At 39.0% G+C, this 16,498-nt stretch overlaps 1 protein-coding gene across 6 annotated transcripts in view; it reads left to right on the forward strand.

Annotated features, from left to right (window-relative positions):
- Nucleotides 1-16,498, forward strand: part of LOC101790581 (trifunctional purine biosynthetic protein adenosine-3) — a 27,916-nt gene continuing 11,418 nt past the window's right edge. For 5 of the 6 annotated variants that reach the window (XR_011804532.1, XR_011804533.1, XM_072026560.1 and 2 more), the window contains exons 1-13: nt 1-1,919; nt 3,677-3,825; nt 4,622-4,717; nt 5,377-5,551; nt 7,175-7,286; nt 7,823-7,882; nt 8,715-8,840; nt 9,605-9,692; nt 11,098-11,183; nt 11,685-11,853; nt 13,199-13,430; nt 13,561-13,655; nt 14,384-14,493. Coding sequence is in view for 3 of the 6 variants with exons in the window: in XM_072026560.1 (XP_071882661.1) it covers nt 3,681-3,825; nt 4,622-4,717; nt 5,377-5,551; nt 7,175-7,286; nt 7,823-7,882; nt 8,715-8,840; nt 9,605-9,692; nt 11,098-11,183; nt 11,685-11,853; nt 13,199-13,430; nt 13,561-13,655; nt 14,384-14,493 (1,494 nt within the window). In the remaining 3 variants the exon portion in view is untranslated. The remainder of the gene's footprint in view (nt 1,920-3,676; nt 3,826-4,621; nt 4,718-5,376; nt 5,552-7,174; nt 7,287-7,822; nt 7,883-8,714; nt 8,841-9,604; nt 9,693-11,097; nt 11,184-11,684; nt 11,854-13,198; nt 13,431-13,560; nt 13,656-14,383; nt 14,494-16,498) is intronic. The other variant, XR_011804540.1, reaches the window with a different exon arrangement.

Consider the following 16,498-nt stretch of genomic DNA (forward strand, 5'->3'; position numbering starts at 1 on the left):
CTGGAGGGGCTGTGGCGTCTGGTGGGTTTGTTGATACCTCTTCCTTGCTAGCCAGTGGGGCTTCAACTAACAAAACCCCAGGCCCCACAACCATTGAGGTACATAGGCTGGAAGGGACGCCCAGGTGCACGTAGTAAAAGTCCAGTAGGCAGAAGGCAAATTTTGTTTCCTATTTCTGAGCACTAGCATCTATTATTAAAACAATATATATATATGTAATTAAATAAACTTGTGTGTTTAATTAGTGGTGCTTGATGGGACATGGTTGAGCACACTGCATATCCAGCCAGTGAAGGGGTGTCACTGACGCTTGAAGAGAATAAAGTATTGAGTGGTCTGCTTGATTTTACAGCTTCCAGCATTATACTCTGCTTTTCCTCTTACAGCTTTGCCACTATGCCATCTTGGTGAATAAATAACACTAAAACACATTATTTCAGAGAGGTTATCTTTTATTTTTGTTAGAAATCAGTTTTCTCCATTTTTTATTTCAAATTTGCTTTCTGTAAAAGTCAGATTTTGAAATTAGAAGTTTCTATGTGTGTTGTCTTTCTCTGCTGCATATCCAGTTCATGACCTAAGAAAATTACTTGAACAAACAATTGCGTTATAAATTGACCAGCTGGAACAAGTACAAGTTTAGATTATGTCTTGAGAGAGGTGTTTCAGGGCTGCAGGAATTCTGTTTCTGAGTTAACGCATCATACATCCTGTCTTATAAAAACAAATTTCTAAAACTTGCAAATGAGAGATACATTTTATCCTCCTTTCATCTTACAAGAAATAAGACTCTAGTTCTGGTATCTTGCTGTTTAGTCACAGACAGAACATGTAAAACAGTCTGCAAACCTGAGGAAGGAAGTCTACAAATACTTGCTACGTGATGCTTAAGATTTCTGTAGCATGCATCTCTCCACAAACCAGAAGGCTCAAGTACAGCATCTGTCCAACAGTACACAAGTCATAAATTGCATGGAATTTTTAAACAAATGTTTGCTTTTAAATTTGTTCTAGAGGTGTGAAAGAAATGGCTTGTTTCTCTGTTAATGTATTTTTTTATTTCTCATTACCTGACCTGAAGACACAAAGATACTGGTTAGTGTTATGTTGGCATACTTTGATTCTGTTTTCAGTAATGAGTACTGGCATTGTGAGCTTGTCAAGTGTTAACTGAATGACTTCAGATACTACCATGAACATAGGATGTTGAAGAGAATGGCGTAGAAATTGGTAGAGAATAAAATATTATCCTTGATGTTGCTGGTATTAAATTTCTTCTGAAGGTAAAATGGGTAGTAATTAAGGGGGAAACAATTCAAGTATGTGATAAATATTAAAATAACCTTTACATACAAATCTGATTATATATGTTATTGCAGAGAATAGATCTGTGGGAGTTGTGCACTGCTTTTAACTGCAATATTTCTGTTTAACTGTAGACAATGAAAGCTATGTTTTATTTTTACAAGTTGTCTTTGAGATTTTATCACTTTTTAGAGGACATAGTATTGTTATTAACAACATGGGAACCGAGCAATGATCTCAGCTTTTGGTATCATGTTGTAACCATTTTTTAAGCGTTGAATGCTATTAACATTGTAGGACTGATTGGTGGGGAGGAGTTGTTTTTGTCATTAGCTAAAGAAAAATGGAAAGAGAGGAGAATAGTCCACACTGCTGAAGTCTTTGGGGAGGTCTGTTTCGAAGAGCAGGTGGCATTAAGGCGATTCAGCCAGGCTACTGTCAGACAGCATAAGGGGGGACGGGGCAGCATGCAGGTCTGTCTGCTTCTTTCAGCCTCTCCCTGGCTTTAGGAGTCAAAAGTCATTTGGATCTGAAGCAGGAGCAGAAGGAAGAACTCAAATCCATCTGGAGGACTCCTCAGCCTTTTGTGTGAACAAACTGCAGGGTCTGACACGGTAAGGGTAGATGATTCAAGTGAGACATCCCTCTCCACAACCTTTCTTCTAGGACTGTCTGTCTTACCGGCTTTCTTTTCATCCAGCATGCATTCAAGTTGTTTTGCAAAAAAAACCATTTTTAATGTCTTCACTATAATGTGAAATGGAAATGTACATTTTTTCTACAGGATAAGAGGCACTTGCTTGGTTTCACTGTGTTTCTAGTTAGGAATTTGAATTTATTCTGCTGAATAAAACTTTGGTGAATTGTGAAATTATATGTAAGGGAAAAATAGTTTTGCTTTTAAAGACACTTTGCTTTTTACTAATAACCATAATGTCCAGTGACACTTTGTAGAGATCATGTTGATGTCTTTGTTATAGATACAGAGGTTGTAACCCTTTTCTTTTAAGCTCACGGCACCTTCCTTGTGACTCCAGAATTATTTGTCAAGCAGTAACAACAGACAAAGGCTGACATATTGCACAGTTACCCAGTATTAAGGGAAAAAAAAACAACAAAAAAAAAAGTCTGTTCAAGGACGTGGGTCTGGTAATTGATAGAGTATTAAGGATATTCTCTGTGTTTACATGCATAGAATGCAATACCTAAAACTTAGATTTTCTGCCAGGAACAAGATTAACAGTCTCTTGGATAATCCCCAGCAGTCGATAATTCCCTGGGACAGTGTACCTGAAGAACTTATATTATACTTGGACAATTTAATAACTATGAAAATATATAAAGTTAATTTTCTTTTTGTTGATGTTAGGTTAGGGCATCTTAATACTGTCTCGGGAACTAGGAACATGGTTGTTGATGTATTGCATGCAGTTCGGTGAACATCTTTTCTGAAATATTATACCTCAGTGGCACACAGTTAGCTTCTGTTTGCCTTTGGAAGCTATTTAATGAACTCAAACCAATGGTCATGATTTCCTGGAAAAAGACTGATGACATTGCCTGCAAAGCTGTTGTTTTATGGTGACTTCAATTTATTATCAATTTCCTGGGTAAGGACTGGTTTATGCCAATAGCATCTTCCCTAAAGGTCAGGTGCTGAGATTGTTTTTCTTTCTGACATTTGTCTACACTCAGCACATGCAGAAAAATTACGTTTGCAGATGTGAACTGTGGTGGGTATGATAATATTTCTGAAATAAATCAAAACTAATTTGCCTAGAAATATTACGGAGGAACTGATTTAAATGTCAGTGTGGTAGTGAAATTAGCAGTTGTTCTTTTATTGGGCATGCTGTTCTGCTCAAGTTACCCTCTTAGCAATTGTCAAAGTATAAAATCTGTTCTGAAAACTGTCTTTGCTGTTTATTACTGAATATGTTTACTACACACATGAAAGTTCCTGGATTGACCAGGGTGTTCAGTTTGAAATATCTGGTAAGTTACCTAGAGCATGTGTATGAAGCTTTCTGTTCTGTTCTGTGTGGTCGTGCGAAGGACATGATGAGACCAGGTCATGACAAGATTATTTCAGCCTGACTACTTAGGAGAGGACATGTTGACTATGCTGAAACAAGTGGAAGAACTCTCAATGATTTCATTGTGGTCAGTATTTAAACCAAAATATGAATGCTGCAGCCATCCAGTGATGCTACTGGTGCAGTCACTGTGTTCTGATGTCTTATAGATACCTTTCTGATACAAAGTGGATTGATACTATTTACCATCTTTTTAATACATTTTTTGCTTATTTTTACATGGGTTTGTGAAGTAAATAGGTAACTCTATACCTGGTGACTTTGGGTTTGCACAGGCTAATGGCTGATCGGGTGCTTGTCATCGGCAGTGGAGGGAGAGAGCATGCGCTGGCCTGGAAGCTGGCCCAGTCCCCACATGTAAAACAAGTGTTTGTTGCTCCAGGAAACGCAGGAACAGCTGACAATGGAAAAATTTCCAATTCAGGTAAAAAGGGAGGGAAAAATCAAATACTGTGCCACGCAATCAGTAATACATGTGTGGAAATTGAAACAAAACTGACCGCGTTTACATTCAATCAATAGAAGATAACAGTTATTCTTTTCCTTTACTGGTACTACAAATTATTTAAGGCACCTTTTTTTGTTGTTTGTTTTGTTTTCTTTTCTTTCTGGATACTAGAACTGCCTAATGAAGCATCACGTTGTGTCTATTTTTAGCCTAGCTTCTTAAAATAGCAAGGCTTGTGTGAGCCTGTGTATTTCTGTACCTCATCTCTTTCCTCCTACTATTATGCTTGAATTCATCAACCAATTTAATTCAAACTTAGCAGTGGAACAGAAGTCTCAGAGATATTACCTGCTGGATAGGAACTGCTTTGGTGTCTGCCTAGGCTGCTTGGCTAAATTTAGTTCTATTGTTCACTGGCATTGATTAGATCTTTGCTCAGATCTTAAGGCTGAGTTTCCTTATGCAGTTAAGGTTTTATTTTTTAAATATTTTAGTCTGTTATGATAAGCAACTTTTAAAAGTTTATACTGAATGCAGTTAATAAGTTAGCAAATGTGTATTAAAAACAGCAATGCAAATTGGAAATGTTCACTTTTCATTCTGGACTCTATTATTATTATATGATTTGTTTTACTTTGCCATTCATGGCCTGTGGTCTCTTTTAGTATTTTAATCATACTTCTAAGGGAGATGGAACATTGATACTCTCACTTTCCATCTCTTATTTAGGCTTTGTATGGATAGCTTAATTATACATCCTTTTCCTTTTCAGCTGTATTAGTGAGCAATCACACTATTGTTACCCAGTTCTGCAAAGATCATAATATTGGACTTGTGTTAGTTGGACAAGAAGCTCTTTTGGCAGCTGGTAAGCTGGAATAAATTATCTTGGCAATAAAAATCAGCTCCTTGCATCTTGCTTTAAAACGATCTCGTTAGGATCATAATACACAGACTGACTTCATTGAACTGAAGTGGAAGAAATTTTGGAGTATCTTGTAGATGTAGGTTAAAGGCAGCTGACAATATTTTGCTGGATAGCTGTATGCTGCTTTTTAAATGTTAGAAATCAGCAGGGGAAATCATGCAGGATCACAAATCAGTGATGGTTACAAGTATTCTTCTTCCTCTGCTTTTGGCTACATAAAGAGTTTTCTTGCAATGGTCCTAACATTGCTGCTATATGCGACAGTGCCCAAACCATCACTGACATTTATTATAATGTAGTACAGTAAGATCTCCATGTCTAAAATAGTGAACAGAAGTACCAAACAGTCCTAACTGTAGCCATGGGTTGGTAACTGTGACTGGGCTTATTAATAAAAAGAGCTAAAGACCTCTTAAAACTAAACAATGAAGACGATCACTGGATATTCAGAACCTTATTTTAAGGATTAATTTGCTGTTTGAGACATTGAAATGTGTTAACAGACTACTGCAGTGTCTATGTAGTGTTCATTTTGTCAGAATGATGTTTCCAAAGACACAACTTGCTATTCTTCTTCTTTCGCTATTTTTGATAATTAGGGATTGTTGATGACTTGCGAGCAGCTGGAGTTAGGTGTTTTGGACCATCTGCAAAAGCAGCCCAGCTAGCATCCAACACCAGTTTTGCCAAAGCCTTTCTGGATCGACATGGGATCCCAACAGCAAGATGGAAAGCCTTTACCAATCCCCAGGAAGCTTGTAGGTTTATTATTAGGTAAATATTTGGATACTGAAAACTCCTTTATCAAGTTATCTATGCACTTAGTCTTCACCCATGATAGTTACCTAGAACTAGTGAGTTAGTGTTTTCTTTTCAACTGTCAAGCTTTTCAAGTAGCTACTGAATACTTTTGAATCAGTTTTGTGATAAAAGACAGATGACAAAGGTGCAGGATACTTTAAGAGGTTGATTTTTCTCTTCACAGATCACAGGTCTTCTTCCTTTTAATCGGCTTCTTCAGGATGCTCTTTAGCCATTTAAAACAAAGGAATGTGGCACAGAAAATGATTTAAATCTATTTTTGTGTAAGGGCAGGAATCATTTCTACACAGACAGAAAACAGCTACATCTCTATAGAGTGATGTGGGAGGGGCTGGCCAAATACTCCTAACTTAAAGACAATATTCCTATTTCTTCAGGGACACACAACATCTCTCTCTACATGCAAGAGAAATGCAACTGGTTATCTCTGCGAGTATTTTGAGCAGTAATCCTCTGAAATCACGGGACATCATGTGGGAGAATAACTTCCCACTGTGGCTGTTTAGATCCAGTGTCACAGCAGCTGTTGTGTTCAGCTACAGAGGCCCACGTTGGTCTGTGTGTTGGTTTCACAAACTCCTTGTCTTTGCTGTTGTATATTACATGTGGTATATTAAAAACAAAACCAAAACAAAACAAAACAAAAAAACTTTTTACTGACTTTGTTCAATGCTGTAACAGCATTGTCTGTATTATGGCCATGCAGAAAAACAGAACAACAACTTGTAGGTTTGTAAGTATGCCTAAGACTTTAAAAACAAAAACTGTATCTCAAGTCAGCATATTGAGCTCTGGAATGAAGGAGCTCTGTGTGAACCTACGTTGGCTGCTTGTAAAAATTTGGGTTTGTGATTTATCCAAATATAAATCACAATGTGGAAAAGAGGAACGAGATGTTTCAGAAAATAGATTAGTGTGATGAATCAGCTCTTCAAAAGTGTCATTTCACTGTCCACAACCTGGAGAGAGGTGAAGAGATAAAGTGTAGTTAAAATATGTTATACTTTTTATTTTTTTCTTTTTATTTTTATCCTTTCCTCCAGATTTATTTTAAGAGTAAGCAAATCAATTCTGTGGATACAGCATTAATCCACTAGGGCTTAATGTATCCTTTATGTGCAAGACCTAGCTCAGCCTTAACCTTACAACCCTAATCAGAACTTCCATAGTGGTTTGTAGATTTATGTACTATAACGTGGTGTTGTGAGCCTATAAATCATCAGTGAGTTCATCTTTCCAGCCCTATGACAGGAGTAAAATAGTAACCCAATTTAGGGAAAAGAGGAAGAAACTGCAAGGTGTTAGGTGACTTGTTCAAGTGTATACACTGAGTTGGTGTCAGAACCAACAGAACACATGGATTTCCAGTCCTCAGTCCTGTGCTGAGGGATATAAGAGCCCATTCACATCTGTGACAGGATGGACTAGCAGGAAATGTGCTTTTCTGATGCATTATTCCTCAATTCCTCTAAATTCCATTTAGAAAAATGGAAGGATGTAGGGAGAATTGAGCTTAAAAATGTGCCTTTCACTGGATGCAGTAGGGATGACTGAATATTTTTCTTTTATTTAAAGCACAGACTTTCCTGCACGAGTTGTACGGGCGAGGGGCCCTGCGGCTAGAAAAGAAGTGACTATTGCAGCCAGCAAGGAGGAAGCCTGCAGAGCTGTCCAAGAGATTATGCAGGTGGAGAAATCTTTACTTAAACAGCGGGAATGTCATTCACCTAGTTGACCAAGAACAGGGTGAACCCCCCAGACTGAATCCATCCAGCTTCTGCATTAGCATTGGCTGCATGCTTTCTGAAGGTGTAGTACTTCAGTCTGCATGTGTGTCAGGTTTGATCACTGTGGGACTTTTCCCCCTGTTGCTCACCCTTATGGTTACTGAGGGGTTTCTCATGTTTGCCCTCAGACAGGGGGGACTGAACAGGGCTCTGGGGAGCTTGTGACTGGACTCTCATTCCCACACTATGTCCCACCTTCCTGCCCCTCCAAGTCTTCCACTTTCCTTTGGCTCCTGGGGCCTGATAAAAGGTGCATTTAAACATCTCTTAATTACCTCCAAATGAGATTCTGTTAGCTTTTCTCAGCATACAAGAATTCAACCAAGCTGACGTTTTTCATATCCATTGTCTTTTCTGTTAACAGAAAATAGACGATTTAGCCAGTAGATGCTGTGTTTACTGACTGACAACTTTTTGTTTGTTTGTTTTTGTGCAGGACAGGATGTTTGGAGAGGTGGTTGTCATTGAAGAACTTCTTCAAGGGGAAGAACTTTCTGTATGTGATCAGTGATGTGGTTATTTGCTTTTATTCCTTGTCATTATTGCTGTGCTTTATGCATAAACACAAAAACATACTGTTTCAAATAGTTTTGTAGGCTTGTTTGTTTTATTTGACACTCACATAAATAATTATGGAAGGTAAGTAATTTTACGTCATTCTAACCTGTCAGTGGAATTTTCTTTTACATTAGCCATAAACCTGCAACTGTGGCGATCTTTTTAGGTGGAAATTGATCGTTTTTTCCTAAGGTGACCTAAAGCATGTTTGTATGGACTTTGCCTTGGCCATTCTTGTTACATTATTAATTTTATGCTAATACTTAGTGTCGACTTTAGCACTTTTCTTACTGTGGGTTATTTCTCAGTGTCAGGAGAAAAGCTAAGCATGTATATTATGTGCCAGGCGAAAACTGAAAACAAATTCTTTGCGTTCTGCACTGAGAATGCCTCACACACATTCAGGCCCCAGATTTGCAAGCACAGATGTTTAACTTCAAACATACTCAAAACAGGAGCAATTCTGTCAAGCAGAGGAAGGCTATTTATCTGTCTTAAGGCAGGCATATGTCTAAGTCTTGCCGGATAGGTTGAGATCTAGTTCATCAGAAAGGAATTTTTATGAAGGCCATCGTTTCTCCTGATCATTTGAAAATAAGAGAGCTTAGTAATCTTGGAGCAGAATAAATGGATCCCATTGCTTTTTAGCTTTGATTCCTACCTATTCCTGGCAGATTCCCAAATTTACCTCAATCTGTGACCAGTAGTGTTAACTTCCCTTAGGACAGGATGTTGTCACTGTTTGCTGTGTCCTGTGCCTCTCTTAACAGTGCCTGTGCTTCACGGATGGTGTCACTGTTGCCTCAATGCCTCCAGCCCAGGTCCACAAACGATTATTGGATGGCGACCAGGGCCCAAACACCGGAGGGATGGGAGCCTACTGCCCGGTTCCTCAGGTATAGCCGTCCTCCTCAGCCTGCAGTAAGGCTGATCACACACCTGTGGTTAATACACCTTTAGAGCCCAATTTTGTTTCTGTTACATATGATGAATTTCTTCTGGAATTGATTGTTGCTGTGCTTGTGTAGGAGTAACACAGGGCTCAACCTTTAGTAGCTGCTCTTTAGGATTTTGTGAGCTAGTGTTCTGAGGAATACTCTTTTTTACCTTTTCCTATTATTCCTAAACTTGGTATTTATTTTTTCCTTCTCTCTAAACTTGGTGTTTACCTTTTCCTTCTTTCTAAATTTGGCATTTACTTTTTCCATTGCTTATAAACTTGCTGTTTCTCTGCTCCAATTAGCATCACTTGAAATGTCCCTGCAAAATTTCCTGCTTGCCTGGAGTCTTTGTCTTGAACATAACCATGGGTTTACTTTTGTTAATTCTTAAAGCTGACTACATTGTTGTATGTATGCTGCTCAAGTGTACTATTAGTGTGTTTTTCTGGAAGTACAGAAACAATCTTACTGCATACAGGTTTTCAGTGTCTCAAACCTTCTTAAACTTGTCCCTCTAAAGAAACAAAAAATCCCAGGAGACAGAGCATCAGTGTATCTGTCCTTCAGGCAGCAACACCCTAATGGAAGGAGCATACTGGATGAGGGTGGGACTGTGGGAAACATAGCTGAGGCGTTCACTTACCCCAGCCCTTCCAAGTCCTAGGAGCTAGTCCAGCAAGTGTCATCACTGTCTCAAACAGTTTGATGTTGATCATCAGGTTCCAGAAGTTCTTCTAGAGAAAATCAACGATGCTATCCTTCAACATGTTGTTGATAGTATGAGGCAAGAAGGAGCAGCATACGTAGGTGAGTAAGCATTCAACTGAAAATCAAGATTAGTTTCATTATTGGGGATTGCTTTTGGATTCCCAAACAATTTTGTCAAAAACAAACAAACAAAAAATTCATTTTTCACACAGTATTAAGCCTCACTGATTTGTTTTGTAGCTCGTCCTTTGGAGAGAAGAACTTTCTTCTTTTCTTCAGATGCCATTTCAGGAGATTTCTCATGCCTGCTTTTTTTTTTTTTTTTTGTTCAGTGCAGACTGACTAACAGACATATTTCTTATTAGCTATAAAACAAAAACATCAGTCAGAATGTGGGAAGCTTGCAAACTATGTGGGCCCTTGCATTTGATTGCTATGACTGTTGCTTTTAAAAATAAATTAATCTCATTAGCTAGAAATCACTCAGTCTGAATAATACTGAGCTATAAAACATACTGTATTTTTATTAAATTAGAACAGTTTTTAAAACAGTTGCAACCAGCTTCTTTGTAGGTTGAGGTATTAGATGTACTTAAGTTCAGGCATACTGTTCACTTCTGGATACAGCAATGTGAGTTATCTTTGTCTTAAGAATGTTTTGAAAAAAGGAAGGAGATGCTCACAGCTGTCACTTTATGACAACAATTTCTTGGTAGGGAAGACTATCAACACATGTGCGAAGAGTTGTGTCCCAGTCTTGAGAGACGCAGTGTATTCTCTGCTATTTGGTAACATTTTTATAATGCTCAGTACAATTTTACAGTGCTGCAGTAAGAAATAAGTAGGTGTTGAGCATTTTCAGGATGATGGTGGAGGACCTGATGCTTTGTGGGGTTTAATGTTTAACACTTGTTATTCTCTAGAGATTGGTTTTCCAGTTAGACAATTAAAGGCCCACTTTAGATCACCATATTCATGTGCGTGTTGCAATAGAAATCACAGAGTATCAACTTCAGTAAATATTCATTTGTTTTTGTTTATTAGCAGTGGTTATGAATTTTGGTTTGGCGTTTTTGCCTGAACACAGAGTTACATATCTATATTTATGCATTACAGTAACACACTCAATGGTAAGAAAATTGCAAGGTCTACGTAATGGTCTTTTATGGGAACTGTTTGCTTTTTTTTTCATCCCGTCAGTTCCATCTGATCTCTGAATGCTGCAATTAGAGGGCTGCAGCAGAAGGCAGAACTTGCCTTTCTGATGCAGAGAGGTTGCTTTCCATTGTATTCAGTCTAAAATGTGATGCAATATTCATCACATTGCTGCTAGCCACTTTGCTGCTTACTGTGGATTTATTATGACTTGTGTCAAACTGCTTGCTGAATCCCTGCTCCTAATTTCTTACAGTTAGCAGAAATAAATAGTATGTTGCATTTCAAAGAATTCTTGAAAAATGAACATTTAAATTCATTTTCCTGATTGTGTTTTTTTTCTGAGCAGGTGTGCTGCAGACGGGGTTAATGCTTACCAAAGATGGTGTGAAAATTTTAAACTTTAAATGTCAGTTTGGTGACCCTCAGTGCCAGGTGAGTGACAGATACTGGAAGCTTACATATGCTTCATTCTTTTGCCTCTGGCTGTTATATCTTACCTCCTGGGAAATATGCATAAAATATTTGGATTTATGTCTTCCTTCCCTCAACATGCAGATCAGAAAGAGAATGTCTTAGGTGATGTAAGAAGTAATTTAAAATTTTAGCTAGTCAGCTTCTGTGAATTACTAGTTAAAGAATTTAAGTTAAAGAGCTGTTCCTTCAATCTTATTTTTCTGGGTAGAAGCGTACTGGGAGGGGCCTAAAGTCATGTGCCATCATCTCACATCATGTTACAAATTTCTGCCTGTTGCAAAGAGATGTTGCAAATTAGTGCTCACCAATGGGTTCCAAATCTAGAGATATAGGGAAATCCAGTATTTTCAGTTTGGCAGCTACAGGTTTTATTCTGTTAATTGAATTTTCCCTAAGGTGATTCTCAGTAAGCCAGCAAAATAAGAATTAACTTCCATCACCATGAAAATTTTTATGCAGGTAATCCTTCCACTGCTTAAAAATGATTTGTATGAAGTGATTCAAGCAACAATTGATGGCAAACTCTGCAGCTTCATGCCAGCCTGGTCAGAAAACAGTACAGCTGTGTGTGTGGTCATGGCAAGTCCAGGATACCCGGGAGACTATGACAAAGGCATGGAAGTAACAGGTAACTTGAGAAGCTTGTTCACTATTTCCTTGCAGCCTAGCACTTCAGAAAGCTTGCATTTACTTCTTCTCCCAGAGAGCTGTACTGCTTTCCTTCATCCCACCCCTCGCGCTCTGCAGAATCTGCCTTCATCAATCACTCCTTGTCCTTGTGGAAGAAATAACTGTTCAGTAAGATTGTTCAGCTGAAATGCTTCCTGTCCAAAGTAGCACAGGGCCTCAATGTTTAAAACAGCATCATTCTGTAAAGCTCAGTCTGTAGCTGGCTGCTGAGATAAGAAGGTGATGGGGTGTTAAATCTTCCTGGGACAACCATGGTACATCCATGTGAGATAGTGTGACCACCCTGCTTGTTGATCACAAAAAAAAAAAAAAAAAAAAAAAAAAAAAGATGGTCAAAGCAAGGAAATTTAATCCATTATTTTATTATTGTACTCCAAGCCGTGGAGTTGTGGGGGCTTTATTCACATCTTTCTGTTTTTCACATCAAATCCCACATTTTAATGGCTTAACTAACAAACATTTATTCTGGAGTATTCCTTAAGACACGACGAGAAGGAGTTAGGTTTCCATTGCGGCAAGGCCAGCTGGGGCTCAGCTTTGACCTTGTCAGTGCAGTGCTGTGGTGATGCAACACCCTGTACCTCCAGCAAGTAAAAAGGTTCCTTTTACTCATTTATAAAATCTATCTCGCTGATAGCAAGGGGAAAACCATGTTTTGTTTTGCTTTTTCCAGGGGATGGCAGCAGTTCCTCCTCTTCCCTTATCTTCTTAAAATATGATCCTCTCAAAAATCCCTGAGGAATTTGCTTCCCGCTGAGAAGAAAATGCATGGAAACACATTAAAAGAACAAAATAAATCATTTGTTTTAGCCCTCAGACAGCCACCTGCAAGTGATTGTAGAGTAGATTCCAAGTATGGTAGGGAATTATGTGGAGTAGGCACAGCAGAATGGCTAGGGCAGTGCTGAGGTAACACTAACATGAATGGTTTAGTATCAGGGAGAAAAGGGAGTCCAAGCAGTCAATTGTTGTGTATTGTGGGATGATTTCATGCATTTCATGGAAAGCTCAGCAATTACAATATTCAGCACAGTTTTGCCATGGCAGAGGGTAGTTGAATGTTCTCCTGTAGCACCTGGATCCCTTATTTTTGTTCCTGTGTGATCCCTGTCCTTACTGGCTGGCTCAGAAGGGAATGACTGGTAATGCTGTTTCTCAGAGGAAAGGTAAAGTGGGAAGCTTCATCGTTCTTCTCTCTCAACTGAAAAAAGGACTTCAGTCTTCACTGCTTTGCCAACATGGTACGTGGTTAAAAGTACTCAGAGTTCCTTTTGCTTTTGCAGGGCTGCTTCAAGCCAAAGAGTTAGGGCTGCAGGTGTTCCACGCTGGCACAACGCTGAAGGATGGCAGAGTGGTTACAAGTGGCGGCAGAGTCCTCTCCATTACCGCTGTTAAGGAGGATCTGATGAAGGCACTGGGAGAAGCCAACAGGGGAGTAGCAGCCATTCGTTTCAAGGGTGCCACTTACAGGAAGGACATTGGCCACCGGGGTATACGGCTTCTCAAACAGTCTCTGTATGTAAGCAAAGGCACGAGCAGAAATAGATGCCAGTCCAAAGCTCTGTCTGATGTTATCGTTTGTGTGATCAGTGGTGGTCTATGAAAATGTCGCTATTGCTGCTAGCATGTCGTTTCCTCCCCGCAGGGGTCTGATATACAAAGAGAGATGTGTGGAAGCCATAACCAATGATGTTTTGTTTCATCAGCCAAAAAGATCAATTGTAAGTGGTACCAGATCAGGTAAGATCAGGAACAATCTTTGAATTTCCTCAGTAGTGAAACCAGAACTTTTTTTATTTCTATTTTTTATCCCAGAAGTTGAACAAATCTTCTCTTGGCATTGAAACTGAGTTAGAGAAAGTGGGCTGGGCTCACCATGAAGAAGGAAAGCTCTAATTTCTTCCTCATCCCTCCTTAAATCTTAATTAAAAGATAGTGGGCTTAACATGGGAATGAGTGCACTTTTTCAAGGGTGGTCTAGTGAACAGAATAACTCCTGGATTAATGGAATAGTTTTGTACATCACTGGGCAGAAGTTATCCCACCAGATGTACACATGAGTACAATATCCAAACAGCTGTTACGATGTGGCTAACAATCCCTGCACTTGTTATTTGTCCTTTACTCTTAATAGTGATCTGTTGAGGAAAAATTCTTGTTGTTTTTTTTTCCCTTAGAAAAAGGAGTCACATGAAGAAAAAAAAAGTGAACTGTTAAAAGTTCAGTATTTTTTATCCCTTTTTTTAATGCACAATCCATAGGTCACAAACACAGAATAATAACCATCTGTTTACAGCACGATGAAATACATGATTTCAGGGTCCCTGCTTCACAAAGCTGTGCATGTTTTGTCAGTGGACACAATGCTGTCTTGTCCGAGAAACCATAATTTGCAATATTGTCTTGGTGAGTATGTTGGGTCTTTTTATTGACTTTAAAACGATCCTTTACATATTTCTATTTCACAGGCAGTCATTCAGAAGTAAGAGGCTTTACAGGTTTCTTCGACTTAAAGGCATCTGGTTATGATGATCCCATCTTGGTATCTCAAACTAAAGGCCTTGGATCTAAACTGCAGGTAACTTGCAACTTGACTGCATCAAAGCTCATGTTATCTCCCAAGACTGTTTAAACACCACAGCAAATTGTATCATTTACACCCTTCTGAGCTTTTTAAGTACATCCCAAGTCCACTGCAGTGGTCAGTTGGACTTCTTAGGTGATCACTCGAGCAAGGCATGTGTCATTTGGGAATCTGGAGAATATGTATATTTTGTGATGAAATGATAATAAAACAGAACATTTAGCCACGCACTTGAGGAACTAAGAACCAGAATTTCTGCTATAAATTAAAGGATCCATTGGCATTGATAAAGATCAATTCAGGGAGAAACTGGTACAGAAAAATACTGAAATTATTACTGTCAAGCTGAGCTTAATAAATTGTATGCAGAGAGGCAGCATTATTACCTCTGTCAGGGTGCTGGAGGAAAAGAAGGATGGAGGAGATAAACATAAAAGGGAGAGAGAAGCCAGTAGCTAAATGCTGCTAATTATACCAAAACACAGTGTCAGTTGAACCGGGAATATATTTACATAGGGAATCAGAAGGCAGCTTTCAGCCATCAGAGGAGTGGAGGTCTGAAGCTGCCTTTCACAGCTAAAGCAAGTTATTTTTTTCAGGTAGGTGTTTATACCTTTACTAATGAGATGATGTGGTGTGACTTCCTGCACCAACAGGAGGCCGAGAATAAACCAGGCAGCCTTTTGCAGTCGGACATTCCTGAACACCTCTGAGCATGAAAAAGCAATTGCTGCTGGCTCTTCTGGGTATTTGCCCATAAGCATGGCAGAGAGACATTCCCAGACTGTTCTGAGACCCTCACTGGGTCATTGGACAAAACAAGTTGTCCAATGCCTATATGAATTGTTACTGCCTCAGGGAGAAGGAGTTGTTATAATGCAACAAAGGATGTGAGCTGACTGGTTTCCACAGCACTTCTAAGTCAACCAGATGGTGAAAGAAGTCAGGCTTGTAAATCAAACTCCAATTTTGCGTGGGTGTTGCTGTGTTATCACTTTGAAGCCAGTGATAGCATTCGTCTGCATTTTGCCATTGCCTGTCCTTCAGGGCTGGGCTTTTCTGCACTGGTATGACTAAAATGATAAAGCTTTGTTAGTAAGAGGTAGTTACCTTGAAAATTTATCCATACATATGCAGTCTTTGGCCTGTTTCAGACCCTGAAGTGGTAACTAACAAAGCTAAATTTCACTGTGTGAGTTGGAACAGTACCTCTACATCAGTAGCTGGTGCAAACAAAACTGCTCTGGTGTATCCCTGGCAGTGCAGAAACTTCTGTTTATATTAAAATAGTGTAAATGGCACTACTTTGTAGAAGCCATCATGCCTGAATTAGGTTTCATTACTCGTAGGGTGCAAATAACTTGATAATTTATTTATTTTAAACCTAATAACAGCCTTCCTGAAGGAACCAAGATGTTCCTTTCTGGAAGACCTACCTATAGACCAGGCCCTTTTTGTTGTCTGTGATATGAGATAGCTGGGATGAAAAGACTCCTTGTGGAGGGTGGGAGAGGAGAATCTCATTCCTTGTGGGCTTGGAGAAGAACAAGCAAACTGCTTAATGACATTCTTTCAGTTTTGCTATGTAGCCCACTGAAATTAGTAGGCAAAAGTGAAGCAAAACACACAATAATGTTTAAGCAACCTGGTCTTCTTTTCAGAAATTGCTAGGATGTTCTGTAGGTTGGATGTCCCAGGAATTGGTAACTGCTTTCAGACACCCCTTATTCTGGATTTGACATAGCTTTCCAAAAAGCAAGCAAACAAACAACCCCAAATGTCAATTTATGGGTAGCTGAAGTTAGAATTTGAATTAATCTTTAAAAAAAAGGGGGGGGGGGGGGATTTTTTTTTTCTCTTTGAGAAAATGAGATGGTTTCTCTTGATCTTGATTTTTCTTGAAGGTATCTTCCACGGTGTTTTCTGTTGTGATTCTTATCAGGGTAAAGAAGAAGATATCTGCTTATTTGTCTGATTGACGTCTGAGTTCTGCGTCTCT

Source organism: Anas platyrhynchos, chromosome 1 (assembly GCF_047663525.1).
Source record: "Anas platyrhynchos isolate ZD024472 breed Pekin duck chromosome 1, IASCAAS_PekinDuck_T2T, whole genome shotgun sequence".
Classification (NCBI taxonomy): Eukaryota; Metazoa; Chordata; class Aves; order Anseriformes; family Anatidae; genus Anas; species Anas platyrhynchos.